Genomic DNA, 23,600 nt, shown 5'->3' with positions numbered 1-23,600 from the left:
TATAATGTTACATTATCTTGGGCACGTTAACGACGAAGTCCCGATAAAAATGTATGCGCTACGATTACCGGGTTGCCCTAAGCCCTACCGGCCCTTTCGGAACCTTCGTTATCGAAAACGGTGAGCGGATCTCGCTGTTCCGCACTCGGATCCAGCAAACCACCAGTCAACGAACTCGCCAGCCATTCGGTTACAGTTGGTGTCCACTACCGTTACAACTTTCCGGGCCTAAAGCATTACTCTCAGAGGAAGTGCCAGTAGGTGGTTGCGAAAGTTTCGAGCCTCGTGTCTGATAACAGAGCGGGTACATGGATGAAGTGTATCGCACAAAAATTGAGTCGCCCGTCGAATCGGACAAAACCGATTTTGAGAATGATCTGCTGTACTGAGGTGCTCGTTAACTACTGAAGAAGCGCTGCTGTCTATGGATGGTTTACAGCTTTTTAACGCAAACGAAACATTATCTGATGATAAGCGCTTGTAGTAAAGATAATTTTTGCATCCTATTGCCGCGAACTAATGCACAGCTGCTCAGACGCAAGCGGTCAAAATAAGCTCAGCTGTACTAAGGTACTAACACCCCAGATGGAAGATGTTTTGGGTAAAAAAGACAACTTCTATAAATTATAGTTTTAAAATTTATATCGAAATTAAATCTCATTTATCAAGCACTATTCGGCTTGTTGCAGTAGTCCTGCTAGCAGGTTAAGGTCGAGAATCGTGGTCCGTTTTTAAAATTATGTTGCTATCAGAATAAAACTTAGACGTGGTAGACATCCGAGACTCAACATTTCATCCAGATTGGGTTCATAACTTAAATGTACCTTGTTGACCTGAAACTTGAATTTAATACTCCACAGTCACAAGAAATTCGAAATTCGAAATTTATATTGCTCCGAGATCTTCCTCCTATCCCTTTAAGGATTGGTGAGTTAACCTACATACAGAGATACATTCAACAAACCATAAAATACTAGGATATCTTGTAGATGACTGAAGATATCTTCAGTAATCATCATCTTCACCATCAGAAAAGTAACATCCTTACATTTTTTTTGTTTCGCTAACATTTTCCGTCTTAGTAATGTACTAAAAGTTGAAGAAAAATAATTTTTATTTGGTTGTACCAAAATTGTACTGACCTCGCGTGTGAGACGTACCAATATTTGCCTATCGCTCAGTAAACTTGTATTGGTATAACCTTCCATTTTTTACCACTGCGAATAGTAATTGACTCAATTAAAATTAATAGTACCGGGTCCCAGAGGGTTGCAGAGCAACGTTGATTTTCACAGGCACATCAATCTCACGAACTCGACATGCGTACGTCTTGGTACCCAACGATCCAACGATACCCGTGACCGGCCGCTTTATCTGCTTGTCAAGCAGCAAACATTAAACGGCTCTCTGCATGTTGTGCTTCCAGTTGTTGCGTTCGTTTGCGTGCATTGCACACTGGAAAACAATGATCGTACGCTCACCCGCGCTTGGCATAATTTGCCCACACATGCATGAGATGTATAAATGTGCATGTATAAAATCGTGCCAGCAAATCAATTCAAACGATGATGCCCCGGTGTCGAAGGTCAGTGAAGCCAAATGGACCAATCTTTCCACTTTACCACTTCCTTTGCGATCTGATTTCTTCATTCTGCATGTAAATAGCACTGTGTGATGAAGAAAACGCAACCCAACCAGAAATGCAAACAACAAACACGATCGTGTTAGGTCTCGAGTTCCAAAATTTTAATTATAACTCTAGTGACAGTAACATACGAAAGTCACCACACTTTAGAACCTGAGCAACGTTGGATTTTCCCAGATGAATTCTATGACGTCTTTTCCCCCGTCCCATGCCATAAACTCCGTTTTTGTAACGATTCACTTGGGAAAGGTAGGAAAGAATTGATTTTTAATCAGTGCACGTACATTTGCTACGCACAATGAATTCTTAACAATCGTTTATAGCAAGTATGGTATAAAAACATACACAAAACTTCCGGCGATGACGAATAAATTGTATCGATATTGTTATATTTTCTACCTTCCATTGTTGCACCTTTTTGTCTCCAGTGCATGTCTAGGCTATATTTTTATATTTTTTTATAATGTTTGTCTATTGGTTATTGGTGTTTTTTTCTCTACAATATACAGAGTTATACTATTTGTGAAAAATAAATTCAAAACCATTCATTTGCTCATTTTACATCAGTCAAAATAAAAGCCATATTTAAACATAATATAAAGCTGACGTAATTGAGCCGCAGTCTTATCATTCGTCTCAAACCTATTTTGACGGATTCTTGGAGGCTCGTAGTAGCGTAATCACACACTGCGTTGACCCGAAAATAATCATGCACCGAACTTTGTTCGATCAGTCGAATATTTTCGAATGTGTTTGGTGTTTAATTACAACACCACGAGTACACAAATTGATAAACTAGTGCATCTTTCTGTTTTACTTATTGTGTACCTCCGTGTTCACGGTATAAGATGATTTGGCATATATTTTGCAGTGCTAGCTGATGTCCACGTGTTCAATAACCAATTTTCCAATCTTTTGTTGGACTAAAACAAAAGCATTAAACATGTTTATAACTAATAAATGTAAACATTAATGCATGTAAATAAGTAATAAATTTGGATAAATAAGCTTAACATAAGCTCAGTGATATCTACTATCAATATATCATAATATGTGTTTGTTTATTTGATGATAGAAGGATAAAAAGGTAATAAAATTGCATAAAATGGATCTATTAGTAAAATTTTTAATATCGTCATTTAATCCGTCTATTTCTAAAATCATGGCATCTTTCTTAAATTGAGCCAAAAACAAAACATTTACATACGCATCCGACACACGAATACGAGTGGAGTTAACAAAAAGTGTAATAAATGCTGTACAAAGAAATAAGCATCTGCTAATGTGACCGTGCATGTGATGTTGATGGCGCAGGAACGGAATGCCCACGGCTAATCACACCGGTTCAACAGGTTCAACAACTTTAAAATGTCGTTTGTCGGTCGTTGATAGTTGGATGCGGTGTTCGCCCGCGCATTCCGAACCGATAGATCGGAACCGACAGAATTTCCATGGAGTCCGTACACCTTGCTGGCGAGTGCCGACTATCGTGCCCAGGACACGAAGTGGTCTCTGCGGTGGAATCTTTCTTGCCGAAGACCACGTTCCTTGAACTGCGCATGCATCAATCGTGCATGGAACAGTTCGTTCGGGACGTCATGGGTGTTATCGAAAGTGAACGTCAAAACAAAGCCCTGCAACCGTAACCATCCACACACCTTGTGTCTGCTTCTCTCCCTAGTATTCCGGAACCTTGACAAAAATAGGACACACGAGGAAATGCTTGGTGCGTAAAAGGAAAATTATTGATGGATAAAATCAATACTTTCTATCACGCACTACGCATTATGAAAGCTCATCTTTGAAGATATGACAAATATTCACTGCTAATCATTAGATATTACAGGCTATTATATTGTAATCCTCACAAAATTAGATCATTGAAAAATATGACAACAATATAAAAACTTCAACTACCTTTAAGGAAGGATTTGTTTTGTTTTTCCTGTTTTACAGTGTCCCCAGGAACACAGCGTCAACCGTCCTGCTCCACACCAACGATGATCCCGTCTAACGATTGCTAATACACGCTTGTAGTAATCAGTGCATGCAATTAGTTCTCCTTCATTCGACCCTATCCAGAAGGGACGTCCGGCACACAAACGTTTGCCCGACCTACAAAACGGTTCGTTTCGAGTTTGTTGCGTGGTAATTATCACTAAGTACCGGTTGGTCTGCCTTTTTTGCGCGCTTTTTTTATCGTATCGCGTTATATAGCGGTGCAACGAAACAAAACTGTGATAAGTTGCATGTAACATGACAATTTGATTATTCACTAAATTAATGTATATTTTTTGTTAGATGATCATCTGAACGTCTCAGATGCTCAAAATTCAAATAGAAAACAGGCAACAATGATTGCCTGCCACTAACATGTGACCATTAACGTCAAAAAACAAGGTTTGGGACATTAGTTTTGGACGGTTGCGACAGAGACGCGATCCCACGCGATCGTGAGCAACCCGGCCAGAATTTTGGGGCGATCACGCAGTTGAGGTTCGAAAGGATATGTTACTATGATGCTGCCGTTTGTTTGCACAGTCATATGAGTAACCTCCAACACGAGAAAATACGAAATGGAAAAACATGTTCTGGTTAGGGTTGCTATGGTGAGGATGAATGTGGTTGCTATTGCTACACACACCACTACTACTCTGCCCGTGCTTGTGACATTGACATCTAGAAAATGGAAGCTACTAGAGCATCTTAGTAGATCATGAAGAACTCATATTGGTAAGGGTAATTATAAAAACTTTTGTAATAAATATCCCAAATACCAAATTTGTACTCAAAAATAATGTTTGTCGAGGATAGCTTTCACATGATCTCGTGATGCACACCACTTGCTGCACAAGCAACGCAAGACGAATTCGTTCAGGTCGTTCAGTTAAGGGTCCCCCCCTTGAGCAACCTTTTTGGCCAGTTTTTCAAGTTTTCGATTGAATGTTTTGTCTTACCTTCGCTTCTCTTTGACGGGCTTCCCTGCCTTGCCCGTCCCGTTCGTCTCCGCTACTTTCGGCGCTGTTTTCGTCATCTTGTTGACCCACAGTACCCAGAGACGGTTCTTCTCTACCCGTTATCAATTTCGTACCCTTTTTGGTAGTTGTCTCGGAACGTTTCGGCAGAAAGGGTTATAGTTGCAGTTGTAAATGAGAACAGACACGACGTGGCTCTGCACTAATGTTTAACAATTATGCTAATAGCGACAACACTTTCACGCACATTCACACCGTACACATTAAACCAACACCGAATCTTACTTCCGAAATGGAACACACGCACTGTTGATTGTGTTGTTGCTGAGCGTTGTTTGCGTTACGATGCGCTTTCACTCACTCAAACACACACCAACACACGGATTCACTCACTCACAACCCTGTAACTGTGTGTCACGACGGCCGTGCTTGTTGTTACGAAATCACGCACCTTTTTCTTCGCACCGCCAAAAACACCAAAATAAACACACGCACGATGGTCTCACACACAAAATAAGAAGAAGAAAAACACACCACAAACAATTCACTACGTTACGCGTTTAAATGTATCGTTTTGTTGGGTTTTTTTTGTTTTGTTTCACGATTCTCACTCTACGTCACGGGCACAATCAGCTGCCTCGCGTTCGACGGCCACAAATCCAAAATAAATCGTTCTGTCTGGCTTTGGCGACTGGTTTTCCGCACCCCAAACGCACTGTTCCGCTTACTCCTGCTGCGTTGAGCGGACGGGCGCACAGCAACAACATCGGTCGACGGAGGGGGTCTAGGTGGATCTATGCTGCTGCCAATGGCTACTGGATGATGGATGACGCTACGAACGGTCGAGATGTAGGGTGCGTAATAGCAGTGATAGCTTCTCGCATATGCACTTTGCCACCGCACGCTAACCTCATTGATCCGATCCGCGGTACGAATGGTTACCGACGTTCCAGAAGGTGCTAACCGCAGGGGAAAATCGTGCTACGCCAGAATCTTGCCGTACACTGCTATCGCCACCAGAAGGTTACGCTTGTTATTGACGAGCAGTAGGCACAGTAAACCTTGAATATCTTGGCCAAACGACATAGGCCAAAATGCACATTACACGCTCCGACTTCAACGCTGCCACCGTTGTTATTAGAAGTTAAGAACCATTTGATAACGCACGTATTGCCAAATTATTGCCACTTTTTGTTTTCATAGCACTTTAGCATCACTTCTCTCGACCAACTAATTTCACAGAATATCAAAAACATCTATCTTTTAACGAAGCTGCTGTCAAACCCAAATGTCTTTTGACGAAAATGTCAAACATTGCTGATTTGAACGAAAACGTTAACATTTTCCTTGTTTTTAACGAACAAAAATTACATTCGCTCGTTTTGTTTAGTTTTTTATAATTCTTGCACTAAATAGACAACAAATGTTTAACATCTGATAGTGCATTTAATTTTTAATATTATTACCCAACCATGAGACAGAAGAGAACCAATCAGGATGATGAAATATGATGCTGGATATGATGAAATCTTCTTCTATCTTTTCTGTCTATAATTCTCTCTACGATTGCAATGAATTTAAATCATTTTTCACATAACTGTCGCACTACATGCGTATATTTTTAAGTTTCTAATACAAATTAGTTAGCTTTTGTGGCTACTGTTTTCGACTCGCTTTCCGGTTTTACAGGCGCGTTATCGACATCATCTTCCTCCTCGCCTTCGTCTGCTATCATGCTTGCCACACCGGCCCCATTCTCATCGTCTTCTTCCTCGTTCAGGTTTTGTTTGTACACACCAGGATAATTACGCATGCACTCGTTCATCGTGCTAAACGCTTCGTAGCAGTCTGATCCCTTTGGTTGGGCTTGGCTGCAATTAAAAAGAATGTGAAATATTAGCTTAACTAACGATGTTCTGCTCAGAGAACGCCTTTCCGAAATCCGAAAGGCGAAATCAAAATACTACCTGTAATGGAAACAGGAAAATGCCTCTCGAAACTCGTTGCCACATGGTCCGATGGCCATTCCACCGAGGCATGGACAGTTCCAGTTGATATCTCCATTTTCCAATATCAAGCCGGGACGTGGTTCCGATTCCGGTAGCTCCACGTTACTCGGGGTGGCATGATCCTCCTTGGTTGCAAATATAACCTTATCCTTTCCGTAGCTTTTGCACAGCGACATGATTCACTGAACAGTCTCACTTCCGAAGTCCAAATGAGTTTCCACCAATGTATGCAGAACCGGCGACACTTTCTTCACCTGAAAATTACACGGCACTCCTTGGTACTCTCCTATCAGCGTGATAGCTGCCCGCAGCTTTACGTAAAACTCTTTTGGAACACGAAGAATTATGTGCTGTCGCTCTTCGTCGAACTTTAGTAGGTCCACCTCGGTCTGACCGCCAATTTCTCCGAATATTTTCGTCAGCGAATGGTCTATGCTGGATTTCAAGTAGAGTGCGGATAGCTGGTTCGGCTGCCTGGCAAGTTTGCTGTAAGTTATGCACCCAAGAGCCACAATTGAAACGGTTTGTACACCACTTGAGAGAGATTTTTACTTACATTTCAACGTCGAAATATATGTATCCACTCATAATATAACCATACTCAAGCCGCTTAAAATTGATGTGATTCACTGTGAAAGCATGTTTTGTGTGTTTTGATGCGACGATTATGAAACACCACCAGGCTGTGTAACCTCAGATCTGTCAAAGACCAAGTGACATATGGGTTGCTGCAGGGCTTTCCATGTGGGCATGGTATTCTTGAGGAAAATATTCATTTTATTCTCGAAACACAAGCGTTGCGCTCATTTTAAGTGCGTTTTAAAGATTTTGCACGAATATCAAATCATTATTGAATAATTATAGATGCTACGAGCAAAACTACCGGTAAAACAAGCGACAAGAAAACAACATTGCGGCTCAAACAGCTGATTCACGATGAGCCGCTGTAAACGAAGTTCGTATCAAAAGTAAACAACATCCGAATCCGTCTATCTTCCACTCTGCAAATAGCGCTCAACGTCTCTGGTCCTGAAGCTTTCGGTTAATTTGGAGACAAATTTCGGTGGTTAGCACAAACAGCGCGACCTTAAACAGAGGTCAATTGGTGTTTAGCACATCCACTCCAGTGTGTTGTCCAGAATATGTGGAAATATTAAAAAGAAGTAAATGTTTTCTTCGGTGCACATGCCTGAATATTGCAAAGCGTTATCGTGAACGGTGAATGTGCCCTATTTTCAGATTAATTAACTACCATCTGGTCGTGATAAGCGTCACACCGATACCTTGCGGTTGAGTGTCATCCAGACGTCGTGGTAAGAGCCCAATTTGGAATGGTGAAAGGCAATTTCTGACGATAGTTTCTTTACCATTTGCAGTTACATTGATCTTTTGGGTGAAATTTCTTCGGGAAACAACTGAAATTCAACTCCATTAGCAGCTCCCACACCAACGATGCCTTCGGATGTAAAAGAGTTCCTGCGCCAAGCGGCAATGCAAGTTGGGGCAGGTGGATCTGCCGGATTCGTAGAAGTGTGCATCATGCATCCGCTGGATTTGGTCAAAACGAGACTTCAACTGCAAGCCAGTCCTGGTGCGGATGCGGCAAAATCGACCGTAAATATTTCACAAGCAATCACGAGAAGTCTTTTCTGTTTTACTGGAGCTTTACTTTACGATTGCAGACGTATTACAATGGCGTATTCGATTGTATCCGCAAAATGGCCAAATCTGAAGGAGTATTTTCGTTATACAAAGGCATCCTGCCTCCGGTGCTGGTCGAAACGCCCAAGCGTGCGGTGAAATTTTTAACCTTTGAGCAGTACAAACGCTTCTTCATGTTTGGATCGGACAAACCAACGCCCCTAGTAAGTGTCCACTCGACGCGTAGTGCCATTGTCCTCACTGGTCACTAATGAATTTCCTATTTGTAGACATTTTCCCTGGCTGGTCTGGGGGCGGGTGTTACGGAGGCGATTCTTGTAAATCCATTCGAAATGGTAAAAGTTACCTTGCAAGCAAACAAAAATAAGTAAGTTATCGCAACTTCCAAGCACAAGAAACATACATTTAAAGTATATTTTGTTGTCACCTTTCAGGATGGGTCAGGTGCCAAGTACGTGGGCTGTTACGAAGCAAATCGTCAACGAGTCTGGCTTCGGGTTGAATGGGTTGAACCGCGGACTTACTGCCACAATCGGACGAAACGGTGTGTTCAATATGATCTACTTCGGTTTTTACCATAGCGTGAAAGGCATCGTTCCAGAGTATAAGGTACATCTGCGAATATTCAGCGGTATTAGATGCCTTATGCTGTCCGTCAGTATTAATCTATGCGACGCACATTTCGTCCATTGCATTATCGACATAACCATATGCTTCATTCTCATCTGTTTCATGTTTCGTCCGCTCTAACACAACAGCCGCCCTTAGGGTATGGTTAGGGAGAACTGGTAAGTGGGTAGCTTGGTTTTCTTGTTAATGTCAGTGATACGGTTTGTAGCTTACCTTCCCTCCTGAGTCCATTTTATCTCTAGTTCGCTAACATGATGTTATGTTTTATCCGCTTGAATGATTTGCAATGTCTGTGTTGTTTGTTGGATTGCATTAGCTTTACGTAATGGTTAAATTGTGTCTCATATCACATGCTTCTTCAGTCATAATTCCCTCGCCAGTGTGTTAGTTACATTCCGCGATCAGTTGTATATTAATTCGTTTACTTAATTGTACTTCACACAATTGATCAGGATCCTGTGCAAGAATTCTTACGCAAGGTTGGTATCGGGTTCGTTAGCGGAACACTTGGCTCGATCGTGAATATTCCTTTCGATGTGGCAAAGTCTCGAATTCAGGTTAGTACCACGGATGTAAGCCGGTGTGTATCAGAGTAACCTATATATTGTTTTATTTCTTTCTTTCTTAGGGACCCCAACCAGTTGCGGGGCAGGTGAAGTACCGTACCACATTCGGCTCGATGGCCATCGTTGCCCGTGAGGAAGGATTTGCGGCACTTTATAAGGGGCTCACCCCGAAAGTGATGCGTCTCGGGCCGGGTGGTGCAATTATGCTGGTAGTTTACGACTATGTGTACGCTTTTCTGGACGATCGCTTCAAGTAAGTTGCGCAACACAGGGGATCGCAATCATTCGAACAACAAACATACCGTTAGATAGTGCAGATGTTTCCTTCTTCAGTCACTTGTTTTGCATTTAAAGCACATTACAAATGGCATTTATTTACATACTCAGGCGCCTATTATAATATTATACATAAATTTTTCGGAGTCATTTTTCTTCTCTTGAAGGTCAATACTCTTGTATTGTCAAAGAGTATTGTATTGTCGAATTTATACAATAAAATTTGTATTGATCCAAATTCAAGCAAACAGAGAAGTCTTCTAGAGCGAAAACAGAGCATCTGTTGAGAAACAACATAAAATAAGGTCACACTTGTTGGATGTGTAATTTTATTAAACATTTTGTACAGTTGCACTAACATCACATTCAAACACACTTCCGCTCAGGTTGATAAAAATGGAGGGGGAATATAATGCTCACGCCCGTTTTCTTTCTTTTCCCACGTATGATTTGTTCCTCGTCCGATGATTTCTATTTACAAATGCTGCGATGAGGTGATTTTGAAGCATAAACTCCCTCCTAATTTAAAAAAAAAACAGTTAAATTTCCTAAGGAACCTATCAAATGACACGGAATACACATCCCCCGTCGTTAATATCGGCGTGCCCGATAGTTGCCGAAGGACTGCGCCTGATAGGTCGAAGCGGCCGATTCCGTATCATCGTGGTACGTAACCAGATCGTACTGATTGTCGTGCAGTTTCACGCGGCTGTGCGATTTAGGCTGTGAGTCAGCCCCCGTCTGATAGTACAGTCTGTTGTCGTACAATGGCTGATTGCTCGGGTAGCCTTGGCTGAGGTGATCGGGAAGCGCTTGCACCTGGAATGGTGACGCTAGTGGGAATGAGTTGTGGGCCGGGATGAACACATTGTTGCCAAAGTATTGCTGCGTGGGGAAGGCATGCTGGAAACCGGCAGCCCCGTGCCAAATTGCTGGCTGGACATAGTGCTGATAGCTCACCAATGGGATTGGTGTTGGCTGGAAGCTTTCATCTCGCGCATCGTTTCTAGCGCTGAGGCTCTGATCGGACAGCCTATTCACGGCCTCTGGATCGATGGGCGATTCGTCACTATTGCTAGAACCTTCCTGTGGCGGTTGGTCCGTCGTCGGAGCACTCGTACTCGGATGCTCTTCACCTTCAGCAGCAGCAGTCGGAGTGTCTGATGCTTCCAATTCCAGCGCCTCAGTTGGTGCTATCGGCTCATGTGTTGTGGTCGTCGTAACCTCCTCAGTGGTGGTGGTCGTACTGGCGGTAGTAGTCTCTTCCGGTTCGTGCGTAGTACTCAGCAGTGATACACGCGTCGGTTCCAAGGAATCCGCCTCGAATGATTCACTTAACGGATGGGCGAGCTTCTGCGGACGATCATCGATCCACGTTGGGAGATCGTGCTGGAGCGTTGGTTCCCGTTCGGGCGTTGCGGGTTTCGGTTTTTGTCCACTACCACCGGATAGCTTCCCTGCCGAAGCCTTCAGAATGTTCGTAAGCGGTAGCGAGAACACATTGTCCTGTTTCGGTTCAATCTTCTTCGTACCGCCGCCCGCGCTTAGACCGAAAAAGTGCACAAAATGGTTTACAAGAAACTGTACCGTTCTTCGATTTCGGCTAAGAATAAGTTCCTGCTCGTCGGCACGATCACACACAGCACTGGGGATCAGGGTGGCCACCGTCACCAAAACGCACAGCAACAGCACGGTACACTTCATCGCGAATGAATTGTTCTAAGCACTTCCACCTACTTTAAGCCATGTGAATGGTACGTCCAAATTACACGAATCACCGTCCGATCCGGAGCACGGTCACAAGTGAACTGATTAAACTACTTCCAGCGCCCTTAGCTTATTAGAATGGTTCCTTCAGCCGGTCGAGTTCCCCAACGGCGCTGACCCGACCGAGTGCACTGTCCATCCGAATCATTTCACTGGTTAAGGCCCACTTTTCAGCGTCTCGGCATATACCCTCGCGTAAGATCGTACAGACCCCCTTCTCGCGTGAGTCGCGTGTGCGAGTTTTTGGATTATTTTTATTGCTTGTGGTTCGTTGTTGGCTGCTTTTTTTTCGACTTACGGTTTTCGACGGAAAGTAAAAACCCCCCGCTCGTTCGTAATGTATCATTAAACCAACCGGTGTAGTGTGTCTCTCTGTCACCGGGCGCTTAGAGGACGCCCGAGAAGCATAAGTCCGCGAACCGGACCGTAAAGACCTGCCCAACCAATTTTCTTACAAAGTGAAAAATTTGCGCACGCACGTTAATCGTGTGTGTGTGTGAGAGAGTGTTTGCTAGAAGGTAATATGATAATTCTTCCATCCCGTTTTTACACGTCCGGCTCGTAGCGAAACATTATTCTTTCATGCTGCTGCAAGAACATGGACCAGCATGGGCGTATGTAGGATCGCAAAAGTCGAAAGTTGCACCGGTCCGGGCAAGTTCTACGGTGGGCAATGCAATGACAAGAAGTTTGAGTTTAAGTTTTTCGAAAAAATAAAATAAAAACAACAAACCGTCCTATGCAGAATGCAGAAGCGTTTTGGAGCGGTTTAACGCTTTACAAAACGTGTTTCGGTAGTATTGGACCGGGTGGAAAATCATTCATTTAATCCACAGAACGTTTTGCGAAATGTATTGCTGTAATTCATATGCGATTGAACGATTTTCTAACGAGGCAATCGATTACCAAATCGAAAGAATTCCTTCCCATTTTTTTCTCGGATTTATCGGTTTGTTAAAGCAACGTAGAGTTGCAAAATTTAAGAATAATGAAATTCAACTACAATGTTCTACTAATATTTAGATTAGTAAATCTCACTTTGTATACTTTTTACTACACCTTTCCACCCTGGATGAAGAAATAGGTACAAATGAAACATAAAACTACTCCGAACGCTCCATCGCCACCCGACTTTCTTCTATTTGATTTTACTTTGCCAAACAAACAATTTATAGGTCAGCAAACTCATAAACCTACCTTGCTTTAAGGGATGAGTGTTTTTGTTGTTGCTTTCGATGCTTGTGTGCAGTCTTTAAGAGCTGCATTACATCATGCCAAGCTCGCGGGCTACTTGATCCTAATCCTCGTCTGCTACAAGTAATTTGGACAATATTTAATTGCTTCTGTTTGTTGGTCGGGGGGGGGGGGGGGGGGGGGGGTTTGTTGTTGCTAATCCCCTAACCACTATGATAAGATGCTACAAATAAGCAACATAATACAATGGTGTTTAACCAAGACAAAAAAAACCTGAATGTTAAGATTTAATAATCTGGCATCATTTTAAAAATGTGTTTATTACTTTAAGTAGATGAGTCATGATTTTGTTTTTTGTTTATTATTATCTCTGCTAGTGTCAGAGATATATCTGTTAATGGTTCTACTCATGTCATGGTACTAAACGCTAACATTAACTGCTGTTAGTCCTTTTTCGGTTGTCCGCAAGCCGTGGGGACGTCATAAAACTAAAAACACAAGACAATATACAGAAGATTAAATCATTCTTAATTGCACGTGCTTTTTGCCCTGTTCGTTGGTTATTATAATTCGAATCGTTTAGTGGTGCAAACAATCGTGATAGATTTGAACTCACGTCTACTTAGTAGGATTTAGAAAGTGAATGTGGGGCGTAGAGCAGCACTGTATTTCTAAGTTCTACCAGCACCTTCGGCAAGTGCAACCGTAAGAAGGTTAATTCTCTCGTACACTCTGCGTGTGTGTATTGTAGACTTTGTCAATTTAAGATCACACACGAATTCAGATTATCACACCAGGCAGGCCCCCAAAGAGGGTGATTCGAAAGGTATTGCTATGATTACTCTAATCTATTATTTACACATATTTTATATGACATATTATTACAATTTAACAATTTTTTCTTTGATTTAATCAAAATTTTACAAGATTACAGTATTATTAATTTATAATTATTAGCGTTTTAATTTTATTACAATAAAACATTAATTATTATTTGTCATAAGTTATGAAACTTCAGATCAAAAAACTTGCTAATAAATTAACTTAAATTAAATCAATCCACCAAACACCTGCATGGTTTCCTACCGTAACACATCAAAGTTTTATCCGCCTAGAAGACTTTTCGCTTCACCCATCAAACAGTTCCCAAACTCCTAGCGAAGCCGGTCAAAATTGCACGACCCGGGCCGCGGGTGATGGATCGGTGCAAGTGCATTGCGCTCGCGAGTCCCACCCCGTCACTGGGGAGCACTATTTGGATCCGGTTTTTACGCTAAATTCATGGTCAACTACCAGCCGATCGACACCCGACAGCCGGTGTTGGGTTTATGCTTTTTTTTTGGTTGTTGTTGCTGTATTTATCTACACTGCCCCCTGTAGAACTAATTTCGGTGCTCTGAATAAACGCTCCGATCAAATCACTCCGCGGCCCTGAATGTTTGTTTCGCCGTGATGGATATCAGTTTTTTTGTTGTTGGTCCGTTTACCACCCATACCCGGGCTTGTGGTTCCGTACCAGATTGTTGAAGCTGAGACACACCAGTAACTTTCACACTGCTGGTAAAACAAAATTAGTTGATTTCGGAGGAAGAAAACGATCCAAATGAGAATGCGTTCTGTCGCGTAGCCGTTTCCTTTCGTACAGTCCCCCAACAGCAAGGACTCGTTACGGTGACCCTGAATGCACCGGTACATGTCCCTCAAGCAGGGCAGCAATATGGGTAGCGCTTGTGTGTAGAGAGTTGCACATGAGTCACGGTACGGTGCAGGCAAATTCAACCAGCGCAAAGCAACGAAAGTGAAAGCATGGACGAATTTTCGTTTTGGAACGATTGTTTCTTTTTCTTCGCCTGGACGTCCATACCGCTAACCCTGGATGAATATTTGACAAAACGAAAGGCAACGGAAGGCGATAGCGTTTTATGGTTAACCAGGGTTGAAGCTTTTCCGTTCGGGCTTGTTCTGGTTTTGTTGGCTCGTGATTTAAGCAACGTTACCGGCCCGTGGAAAGAAACGTTTGTTCTGAAGCTTCAAGGATATTGAAATTGCGCCCGGGAACGGATTGCTCTCCATTCCAATGCAGATACAACGTGAGGGGAATTTAAAATTTTGCTGTTTCAATTATGTTTTGCATGTGGTTGCAAGGTTGTTTGTGGCTTAAAATAGCTTGGAAAAATGAGTTACTGTCAATGTACTCCACATGAAGTAATTCTTATAAGGATCCAATCACTTTGCAACTTTGTAGAATTTTTTGTAAACTAATGGATATGTCATGCAGTTTTCAGACATGCAGACATGATCAAAATAAGATTAAACATCTTCAAATAGTACTCAATCAAATAACAAATCAAATCAAAATCAAAATTAAAGTATAAGATGAAGTTAATGTACAGCAGAATGGATTTATTTATAATACCACAAGTGCAAGAACTATTTAATATAATATAATATCAACACGATTGCTCTTGAACATATAATAAGTAATAAAGTTAGTATAGAACTGTAAGCTAGAAGCCACGCATCTTTTTTCAAGCAGCTCATAGATGTAATAACTCCTAGTATTTATTTCTGACAGACTAGACGAGTGATCAGCAAACTTCTTGGTGCAAATAGCCAAACAGCATAAAAATACACAAAGAATGAGTGCCAATATATTAAATACGGTACTTAGATTTCAACACTGTCGGGCGAAACTTGAGAGTATATTGTTCATTAAATGTGAAGGTGTCCATCAAATCAGTAATCGAGACAACCGAATTGCGAAAGAACCCATCTTCTCATTGTTCTCAGGCCAACAATGTCTAAAATTTATTCGAGTATTCCCATGTTCAATATCGTTCTAATTTAGCAAGCTTTGTGCGGATGGCGATGGATCATCTGTGACAAAGAGCCACAATGAAAGTCCCAATCCATACTTTGTTGGCCGCGAGACTAGACTGATTGTCAGAATTTCTTCGGACATTCCAATTCCAACCTAGTATTCTGTTACTGAAACATGGTAACTAATGTTTCAGTCCATCGTCTGAGGAGTCTTTTTTACACAAAATATTATAAATACTTCTAAATACTTGTTGGTTTGATAAAAATTGAGATTGTAGTAGTTATATTCCAATACGACTCTGATGATGTAACCCACCTTTAACTCCTACAACGATTTGAGAAGAACGAATTTATCTCTAGTATATTAGGATTACTTGAAGAAAATAACTAATTTAATACGTTATCTGGAAATTAAAGAAGCATCTGTTCATATATGGACTTCCTGCAGCTGGAAGAAAATTCTCAGCGCAATTTTGGCCCTGTATAGTTCTATGATGTTGTGCTCTATGAGTGATACGATCAACCTAAAAATATCGTACAACGAATTAGACTTTCCAGACTCGGTTATATTCTTGATGTGTTTAGAATAACACTGGGCTTCTCAGACTATTAATTATTTTCAGGATGGCGGTGAAGCGTTCGCCAGAAGTACTCGTCAGGATTGCCAAAAAAATAGAATATTACTACAAAAAGTATTCCCTCACTTCCATGCCAGTATTCCAAAAGTATTCCCTTCTTCCCTTATATCTTTTACACTAACCAGCAAAATAAGAGCATATTTTATTTTGTGTTGGAAGAAAGCAACATTTAAACCACGACCACTACCATGAACCTTTCGATTTAACAGCAATGGAAAGCAGTTTCACAAAAACCATAAAAACATTGTTTGGTAACTGCTCACTACTCACGCATCGTTTAAAAAAATAAGCGTTATTTACCATAAAGCAATAAATAACCGCAACTTTTATGACCCGAATAAAGTTATAGTGCGGCAGGATGAGTACCTCCGTTGGCAAAAAAAAAGCCCGAGTTCGAGCGCCGAGTCCTGCCGTCGATCGAATGCAGATCACTGCCTTACGCAACATTTGGTCAGTTTGCACAACTTGCGATGCATAAATGTGAGGCAGCAGGGACAACGAAACATCTCAATGGCACACCAAATTGGCGCGATGAATCAATTTAAATATAAATCACTTCCTACCGTTTGCAACTCCCATATGATGCGAAGCCGTAAGAAAGTAACCGAAACGAGGCTTCCCCCTTGTTTTACGAGCAAATGTTCCGGCGATCGTGTTTGCGTGTATGGTAAGCTCACACAGCTGATGCGCCGAAAGAAATCGAGGTTTCTGATGCGATCGAGCTAGCGATCTCTCCACGTCATAACGACAAACTATAATGCAACAGGTTGGCAGCCGGCAGAACTTGGAACCCAATAGCTTGGTGGTATTCGTTACAACATCCCATAAACGGGAGCAGGATGAGCAGTGCATCGGGCTGATGCACCAAACGAAAGTGTCCTCGGCAAAACGCACCCCCCGCATGACGCTCTGCTAGCTCCATTCACGGACATGCAAAGCGTTGCACGGCTAATCGTAGCGATCGGTAAGTTCGATTATGCTATCGAGTGGAATGCCTATACCTATAAAGCAAGCCAATCCGGTTGGAATGCCATCGCACCGTCGCATTTTTTGCATCCCGAGCACGTTCCACCGGCCAGTCCCGTCGGTGAAAATTAAACATTTCCCGCCAATCCCGCGCACTGGCAGTTGTGGTGCCCTTAGCACGTGGCATGCATCGCAAGCGCCATGACGGTCTGGCCAGTGGTCACACCACACTCCCCGAACGATCACTTTTCTTTTCATTTTGCGCCACCCCAAAAGAGCGATCCGAACGGGGCATGGTGTTGGAAGATGTTCATTTTTGGAGGGTGTACGGTCTATGCTGAAGGTAGCACAGGGAAGTTCCGTATTATAAATATGACCCACCCGTACCATGGACAACTCATTGTCAAGCTGGCCTTCGTGTAGGTCATCCGGTTCGCTACAGTTAGGGTGTCCCCGTGTGTATGTGTGCGCGTGTGTGATCGGTGTTCCGGTTGTGTGTGTGCGTGTGTGTCAGGGTGTGGTAATCATCTGCCCCGAGGCGTTCTGCCAGTGTCAGTGTTGACGTGCAAAATTGACCGCTGTTCAAAAATGACCCGAAGACTGATGTTAGTGTTGCTGCTGGTGGCACTGGTTGCCTTAGATCCAACGTCCGCACTACAGAAGAAGAAAAAGCGTGGCATTTACCATGGATTGCATGGATTTGCGCTAGCAGGTCATGGTGTCGTGCCATTGCATGGTGTACCGTCGTTACACAAGGGTTACCATCCCAGCCCGTATGCGCGATTCCCCGGTCTACACAAGGGATCGCTCGGTGGAGTGCTTCCGCCCGGATATGCCCTGTTCCCGGGAGGTGCCAGTGTGGCGTCCTATCAGCGCAATTTCCCACGCTATCCTACACTTTACGGGGCTGGTTTATATCCAGGCTTTGGAGTTGCTCCGGTTAAGCCGCTGGCCGGCTTCGCTCCTACCTTCGCCACTGGCCTAACTCCCTATGCTCCCGCACCGGCACTACCCGCCTATCCAGCGGCAGTTCCCGCTGCTGTTCCCGCTGCTGTCCCTGCTGCAGCCGCTTTTCCACAAGCATTCGTACCACTGGGAGCACCGGCGGCCAGCGGTAACACCCAGCAGACATACTTTGCGACCTATCCCCAGAAACCGCTGATTCCGGTTGCGGTTCCCGTACAGCCGGACGTACCCGTGAAGGTACCGGTCGTCGTCCAGAAACCGTTCTACACGGGTTTCTCAACGGTGGTACCGAACGGAGGACTTATACCGGGCGGAGTATACAGCACCGGGCAGTCGGTCGCCGTCTCTAACGTACAGCCCCAGTTCGTGGGTATTCCGGTGGTCACCGGAAGTGCGAGCGGTATTACGCCTACCCTCGCTACGACGCTCAGCTCGGGCACTACGCAAGTCACACAGGCACCCCAACAACCCTGGCGACCGGTGGTGGTGAATCAACCCGTACCAGCGACACCAACACCACCGTCCAACGCGTACCTTCCATCGTACGCTACCTCGCAGGGTCAGATTTACATCAGCAGCACACCGGCCCCATCGCTGCACGATCACCATCAGCAGCAGTCGCATCATCAAGCCTTGCTGGATCTCGATCAGGGTAGGTATTTGTCTAGTTCCTTCCTCTTTTTGAGCTAAAATATCCCTTTTGCCTTTATATTAGGATCGCTGCATCACCAGGACGGTAGTGGTGCATTCAACGGACAGCCGTACGATGTTGCCTCAAACCACGGCCGGTACACGGGACCATCCAGCTACGATGTCGATATCACCCACAACGGTTACCAGAAGAAGAAAAAGTAGGAAGCGTTTGTAAGCCACTGCGTCTCGCTATTAGTCATATGCCAGCAGTATCTTGGTTATGTTATGAGTTTTTCCACGTTTTTGTTTTAGTTTCGTGAGCGTATTGAACTAATTTAAAGTGAATAAATTATTTTCACCCCGTACAATCACCTTTCTGGCGCTGGCGCGTACTGTATCACATTCAAAAGACTTCAACGGGCGAGCAGGCGACGAACCTGAACTTTTCCTTCCTTGACACTTTCGTACATGGTTTACTTACAAAACTGTCACGACATGAACGTTCAAACTTGGAGGACGTGCTTAAGCCACACGGAAGTAGCCCCCTTTACCGCAGTCGTGTCTAATTTTACCGAATTTTTTGGGATTGGTCAAATTAAATAATTTTCTAACCATAAGCGTGTGCTGTTCCTTAGCTGTACCGTTGCACAGTCCGGACGGAAATGGGAAAGTTTTGTGTGTACGTGCCTGTGAGATAAGTTTCGATTTCATATGCAAGGGACATGATGCATAATTTCTTCGTCATGTTTGGTTGTGGTATCGATTGCATATTAATTTAATAACTATTGCTCTTCCGCATTATGGTCCTGGCACGTCCATTTTGTACATTAGGATGCAAGGTTGTTGGTACGTACAATAGACCGTTCACTTTCATTTGTACTCATAGTGCAGGTGGCTTAGAATTGATGTGTCGGTATTTAAAATTCAATAAACAACGGTCGCCTGCCCAGCAAGCGGCACGCGTATCCGTACGTCATACACTGTGTAATGCAAATTGCATACGTGCTAGGCGCTTATTTGTAAGATGCGTTACAGTGGAGTTACACTCGTGTATTTTATGCTCGCGTCACATTGTTTACTTAGATTAATACTCCAAACAATTTAAATTTCTTCATAAAATAAAATAAAGTTGACTAAATCACCATTGTTACAAATACAGGAACATAATGGTTTTTATGTTACATTCTGTGCAATCACATCAACAAGTAACAAATATGTTACTTCAATAATGGGTGGGGAGTTGTACTATGCCTGGGAAATATTTGCATACTATCTGGATGGAAAATCTACGATCTTTTTACTATCGACCGTACTGGAAGTGTTTGCTCATTCATTCATGCCGGAGGTTCTACATTCGGAGGTATTACATTCGATAATGAAAGTAGCGTGCCTTGCTGTTGTTAGAGATTAATTAGAGAAATTTCTTATTTCCGTGTTGCCAGACATGCAATGAATAGAAAAGAATGAATGAATTAATGGTGGGTAGGGTGTTAATTAAAATTATTTAGAAGTGATAAAAAACTCTCCCTGAGCTTTGCGAAGGTTAGACGATTGTTCGAAAAAAGTCAAGATCGATTGTATGCAATAGTAGAAACAAGAGTTAAGACCCGGGGCAATAGTGTGAATGATGACGTCAAACAATACATGAAACTCTCAGTTTGAGGGTACACAATTGTTACTGTAATATTCCAAAAAGATTAACTTTAGAAATGCAGTTGTAGTAAGGAAAATTCCAAAACTGTTTAGGAAAACTATTGACATAAATTCATAAAATAAACTTTAACATAAACTTTCTCAAGGTAAACAAAGTAACAAGTTATAATACAGACAGTTATATGTACATCTTTTATGTACATATTGGCTTCCTTCGTCTTTTTTATCGGCACAATCTCAAGAGGTCTAGGCATTTTTGGCTATCTGTGACTTTATTCACTCATAGCTGCATAGCCAGTCCTGCGTACGGGGAATTGGTCTGGATGGAATTTGGTCCAGTTTGTTCGTGTGAAGATTGGCGCCACTACCATCATACCACCGGGTCGACTCAATATTGACTTTGCCGAAGTAAAAAGGCTATTCAACTACATGATTAAAAAAAAATACTATATTAAATTTCTAATATTAATTATTAAAATAATACTACTGTCAGAGAATGACCTAATAGAACGATAAGCTAAAATATAGAAAATGATATATAAAAGTTTACATTTTTGAAATGCATGATTGTTAAATGATTAATTGATCATAATTGTAAATTATTAAATATTTAAAAAAAGATAGAATATAAATTTACAACTCGATCGAGTAACCTTCAACCTTCCAAAACTGATGTTGATATTATTCACACATTTCTTTCTTCACTCAGCGTCACAGAAAATGCTCAATAGTTTACGTAAAAGAAATTTTCTCCTTTTATTTTATTGTACTGTACAAATGCTACAGACTAAAGTAAAAAAAGAGTAGTTGTAATAACACAGTAGAGGCAAAATCAAGTATAGTAAAATAGTCGTATACTTTCGAAAGTATTCACAGCATTCGTCCAGGGAAGTCGGGTCGGGAGAAGAATTTTGATGGAACCAAAGCTCCACCGTTCGTGGTACCGGTGGCCCGGTGACCATGAAGGCGAAGGGATGCTCGAAACACCTGTCGCTCCTATTCGCTCTCATTCCGATGCGGCACGAAGTGCATCACTCTAGCACATGTTAAACTGGATGGCATTAGCTTCAGATGAGTGACATTGTGTGGAAAGCGCAGTGGGCAATCTCATTCTCACTATTCACACACGCACACTATCTGCACTATCGAGCAAACTTCACTTTCGCTGAATCACATCACCGGATTGGCAGGAGCATTCGGAGTGTACAGTGGAGTCTTAGTGGAGTCCGTAGCCCAGACCGTACGGGTAGCCAGAGTAGCCAGAGTAGCCACCGAGGTATCCGGAGTGGGAACCGTAGTATCCTGGGTACGATCCGTAGTAGCCGAGGTGCGATCCGTAGCCGAGTCCGTGACCGTATCCCAGTCCGCCAATACCTCCGTAGTAACCTTGACCGGCCAGACCAGGATAGCCGTTGTAGCCGTAGCCGAGACCACCGTAGATTCCGCGCTTCTCGGTCACCTTCGACTCCTCGGCACCATGGACGGCAGCGATGGCCAGGACGACGAACAGAGCAATCTGATCGAATGGAACCAGGAAAAAGTGAAATATATTAGAATATCCAGGCACAACACTGTCGGGCACCACACTTCATGCTGCAAGCGCTCAACTTACGAAGGACTTCATGGTTAGTTGGTTGGTTGGTTGGTTGGGTTTGGAAGCGTAGAACACTTTTGCACAGTTCTGTACACTGAGATTGCAAGTGGCGAATTGATGCTGCTGTTAGGAATTGGCAGTACTTTTATACGAAAACTGGCTCCCACCAAAGCGGTCACAGAATTTCCCGTCCGCGCCAAAGGGTTTCGCACGAGCCACTCTGCCACCATGCCACCCTACTCCCCCCCACACACCACCCTTCCCTGTCCGTTGAATTTCGTATCAGACCTGCCCTCAAAGCATCCGAAGCCGTGTGGCCCTCTCCCTTTTTTTTTTTGTTTCGCTCGCTTCGCGCAAATCGTGCGAATTTTCCCCGGCAGGCGGCCACCCATCGGTGGCGCAGGGTGGCCAGTGGTGTGCGATGTGGGAGGGAGGCGGTGTACCGGCGAGACGCGTTAGTGCATCGGTAGTGCATCGAGCAAATGCAGATCACCGTTTGTAACTCGCTGTTCTCCCCCACCTCCAACCCGCGTCCCGTAACCCCCCCTTCACCCGCCCTGATCCCGTGCTTCCGATCCGTTTAAGCATTCGTACGTCATTCACTCTTGAGTCACAACACGACGCAGCCAGTTGTTCGTTCTGCCGCCGTTGTTCGCCGATGAAGAATAGCGTTTTGTCCGTGTTTGGGTCACGGGGGGTTTTTTTTTTGCGTGGATTGCAGGCTGCCGCTGGAAAATGTAACCGATTGGGTGCGTGGAGACTTTTCGGGACGGAAAGCATGCACCAAAATATACGATTGTTTCCTAATCTAGCGCCGGTGTAACGGACAGTGTTTGTGCGTGACGGGTGTGGAGGTTTTATTCTGTCATTCGCTCGCTACGGCTACACCCACCAAAAAAGAACCCATCGTGCCCGGTGTGGTGTACAGGGTGTGAAAATATTGCGATTAAAGCCACCGAAGGCACATTATCGCGCCTGCAAAATTATTGTTCCTCAAAGAAAAAAACGTGGCGATATCTAACCGAAAAGCAAGCGCACAAATCGCATCGCAATGCAAACGATTAAGCGAATGGGTGGTCAAATCGGCGGGTATAACAGATTTATTGCCACTACACGCCCATGTTTTCCCATCAAATTAAATGTGAAAATTCATCAAAAACAAAAAACAACACCTCCCCCGATCCGCTTAGAGGCAAAACGAATAAAAAGGGGTCATCACGGGGGTTGAAAACGCTGTAGAAACATAAGTATCGTTTGAATTGCATTAATTGTTTCTTCATTAATGAGATACTTACTGAGAGCTATTGGTTGGGATGCGCGTTGGATGTTACCATCGGAAGACAATGATGCATTAAGCGATGCGTTTGGGTAGTTCTGGTAAATATGTTGATTGGCAAAACCCATTGTAGTTCGATTGAAATGTTATCCAAATGTTTTTTTGTGCGTACTTGTGTGCTTAAAACACGTGTTAGGAATGAGTTTTGCTATTAATGAGCTTGAGGGAACAGCCTTTGAGAATATGAATGATTATTCTTTTAAGCAAATGCATATTTGCCATCATAAAAATGAGTTTCATTAATTAATTGCCATCCAAACGAAGTCTTAT

At 43.1% G+C, this 23,600-nt stretch overlaps 6 protein-coding genes across 6 annotated transcripts in view; 2 read left to right on the top strand and 4 right to left on the bottom strand.

Annotated features, from left to right (window-relative positions):
• Positions 1 to 4,713, bottom strand: part of LOC128299351 (protein similar) — a 109,023-nt gene extending 104,310 nt beyond the window's left edge. The window contains exon 1 of the mRNA XM_053035288.1: positions 4,603 to 4,713. Within this exon, the coding sequence (XP_052891248.1) occupies positions 4,603 to 4,679 (77 nt within the window). The 5' untranslated portion in view covers positions 4,680 to 4,713. The remainder of the gene's footprint in view (positions 1 to 4,602) is intronic.
• Positions 4,714 to 6,109: 1,396 nt separating this feature from the next.
• Positions 6,110 to 6,805, bottom strand: LOC128297190 (mitochondrial intermembrane space import and assembly protein 40-B). The gene is made up of 2 exons (XM_053032790.1): positions 6,588 to 6,805; positions 6,110 to 6,491 (listed from the first exon to the last, which is right to left on the bottom strand). The coding sequence occupies exons 1-2, from the start codon at positions 6,803 to 6,805 to the stop codon at positions 6,260 to 6,262; spliced, it is 450 nt and encodes a 149-aa protein (XP_052888750.1). The 3' UTR covers positions 6,110 to 6,259.
• A 3-nt stretch (positions 6,806 to 6,808) lies between these two features.
• LOC128297191 (uncharacterized) lies at positions 6,809 to 7,315 on the bottom strand. Its single transcript, XM_053032791.1, has 2 exons — positions 7,186 to 7,315; positions 6,809 to 7,115 (listed from the first exon to the last, which is right to left on the bottom strand). Exons 1-2 carry the CDS (start codon positions 7,215 to 7,217, stop codon positions 6,809 to 6,811), a joined length of 339 nt encoding a protein of 112 aa, XP_052888751.1. The 5' UTR covers positions 7,218 to 7,315.
• Positions 7,316 to 7,509: 194 nt separating this feature from the next.
• Positions 7,510 to 9,924, top strand: LOC128297198 (mitochondrial 2-oxodicarboxylate carrier). Its single transcript, XM_053032798.1, is given in 7 exon segments — positions 7,510 to 7,942; positions 8,006 to 8,243; positions 8,312 to 8,494; positions 8,561 to 8,662; positions 8,736 to 8,900; positions 9,374 to 9,478; positions 9,550 to 9,924. Coding segments are annotated over 6 exon segments (912 nt in total). The 5' UTR covers positions 7,510 to 7,942; positions 8,006 to 8,081; the 3' UTR covers positions 9,745 to 9,924.
• Positions 9,925 to 17,736: 7,812 nt separating this feature from the next.
• Positions 17,737 to 18,969, top strand: LOC128298751 (uncharacterized). Its single transcript, XM_053034529.1, has 2 exons — positions 17,737 to 18,766; positions 18,830 to 18,969. The coding sequence occupies exons 1-2, from the start codon at positions 17,737 to 17,739 to the stop codon at positions 18,967 to 18,969; spliced, it is 1,170 nt and encodes a 389-aa protein (XP_052890489.1).
• Positions 18,970 to 21,141: 2,172 nt separating this feature from the next.
• Positions 21,142 to 22,140, bottom strand: LOC128298161 (keratin-associated protein 19-2-like). Its single transcript, XM_053033902.1, has 2 exons — positions 22,013 to 22,140; positions 21,142 to 21,916 (listed from the first exon to the last, which is right to left on the bottom strand). Exons 1-2 carry the CDS (start codon positions 22,022 to 22,024, stop codon positions 21,617 to 21,619), a joined length of 312 nt encoding a protein of 103 aa, XP_052889862.1. The 5' UTR covers positions 22,025 to 22,140; the 3' UTR covers positions 21,142 to 21,616.
• Positions 22,141 to 23,600: the final 1,460 nt, after the last annotated feature.

The sequence above is a fragment of the Anopheles moucheti genome, chromosome 2 (genome assembly GCF_943734755.1).
Source record: "Anopheles moucheti chromosome 2, idAnoMoucSN_F20_07, whole genome shotgun sequence".
Taxonomy (NCBI): Eukaryota; Metazoa; Arthropoda; class Insecta; order Diptera; family Culicidae; genus Anopheles; species Anopheles moucheti.
Note: the sequence above shows the minus strand (reverse complement) of the source record. Positions and strands in the feature narration are given on the sequence as shown.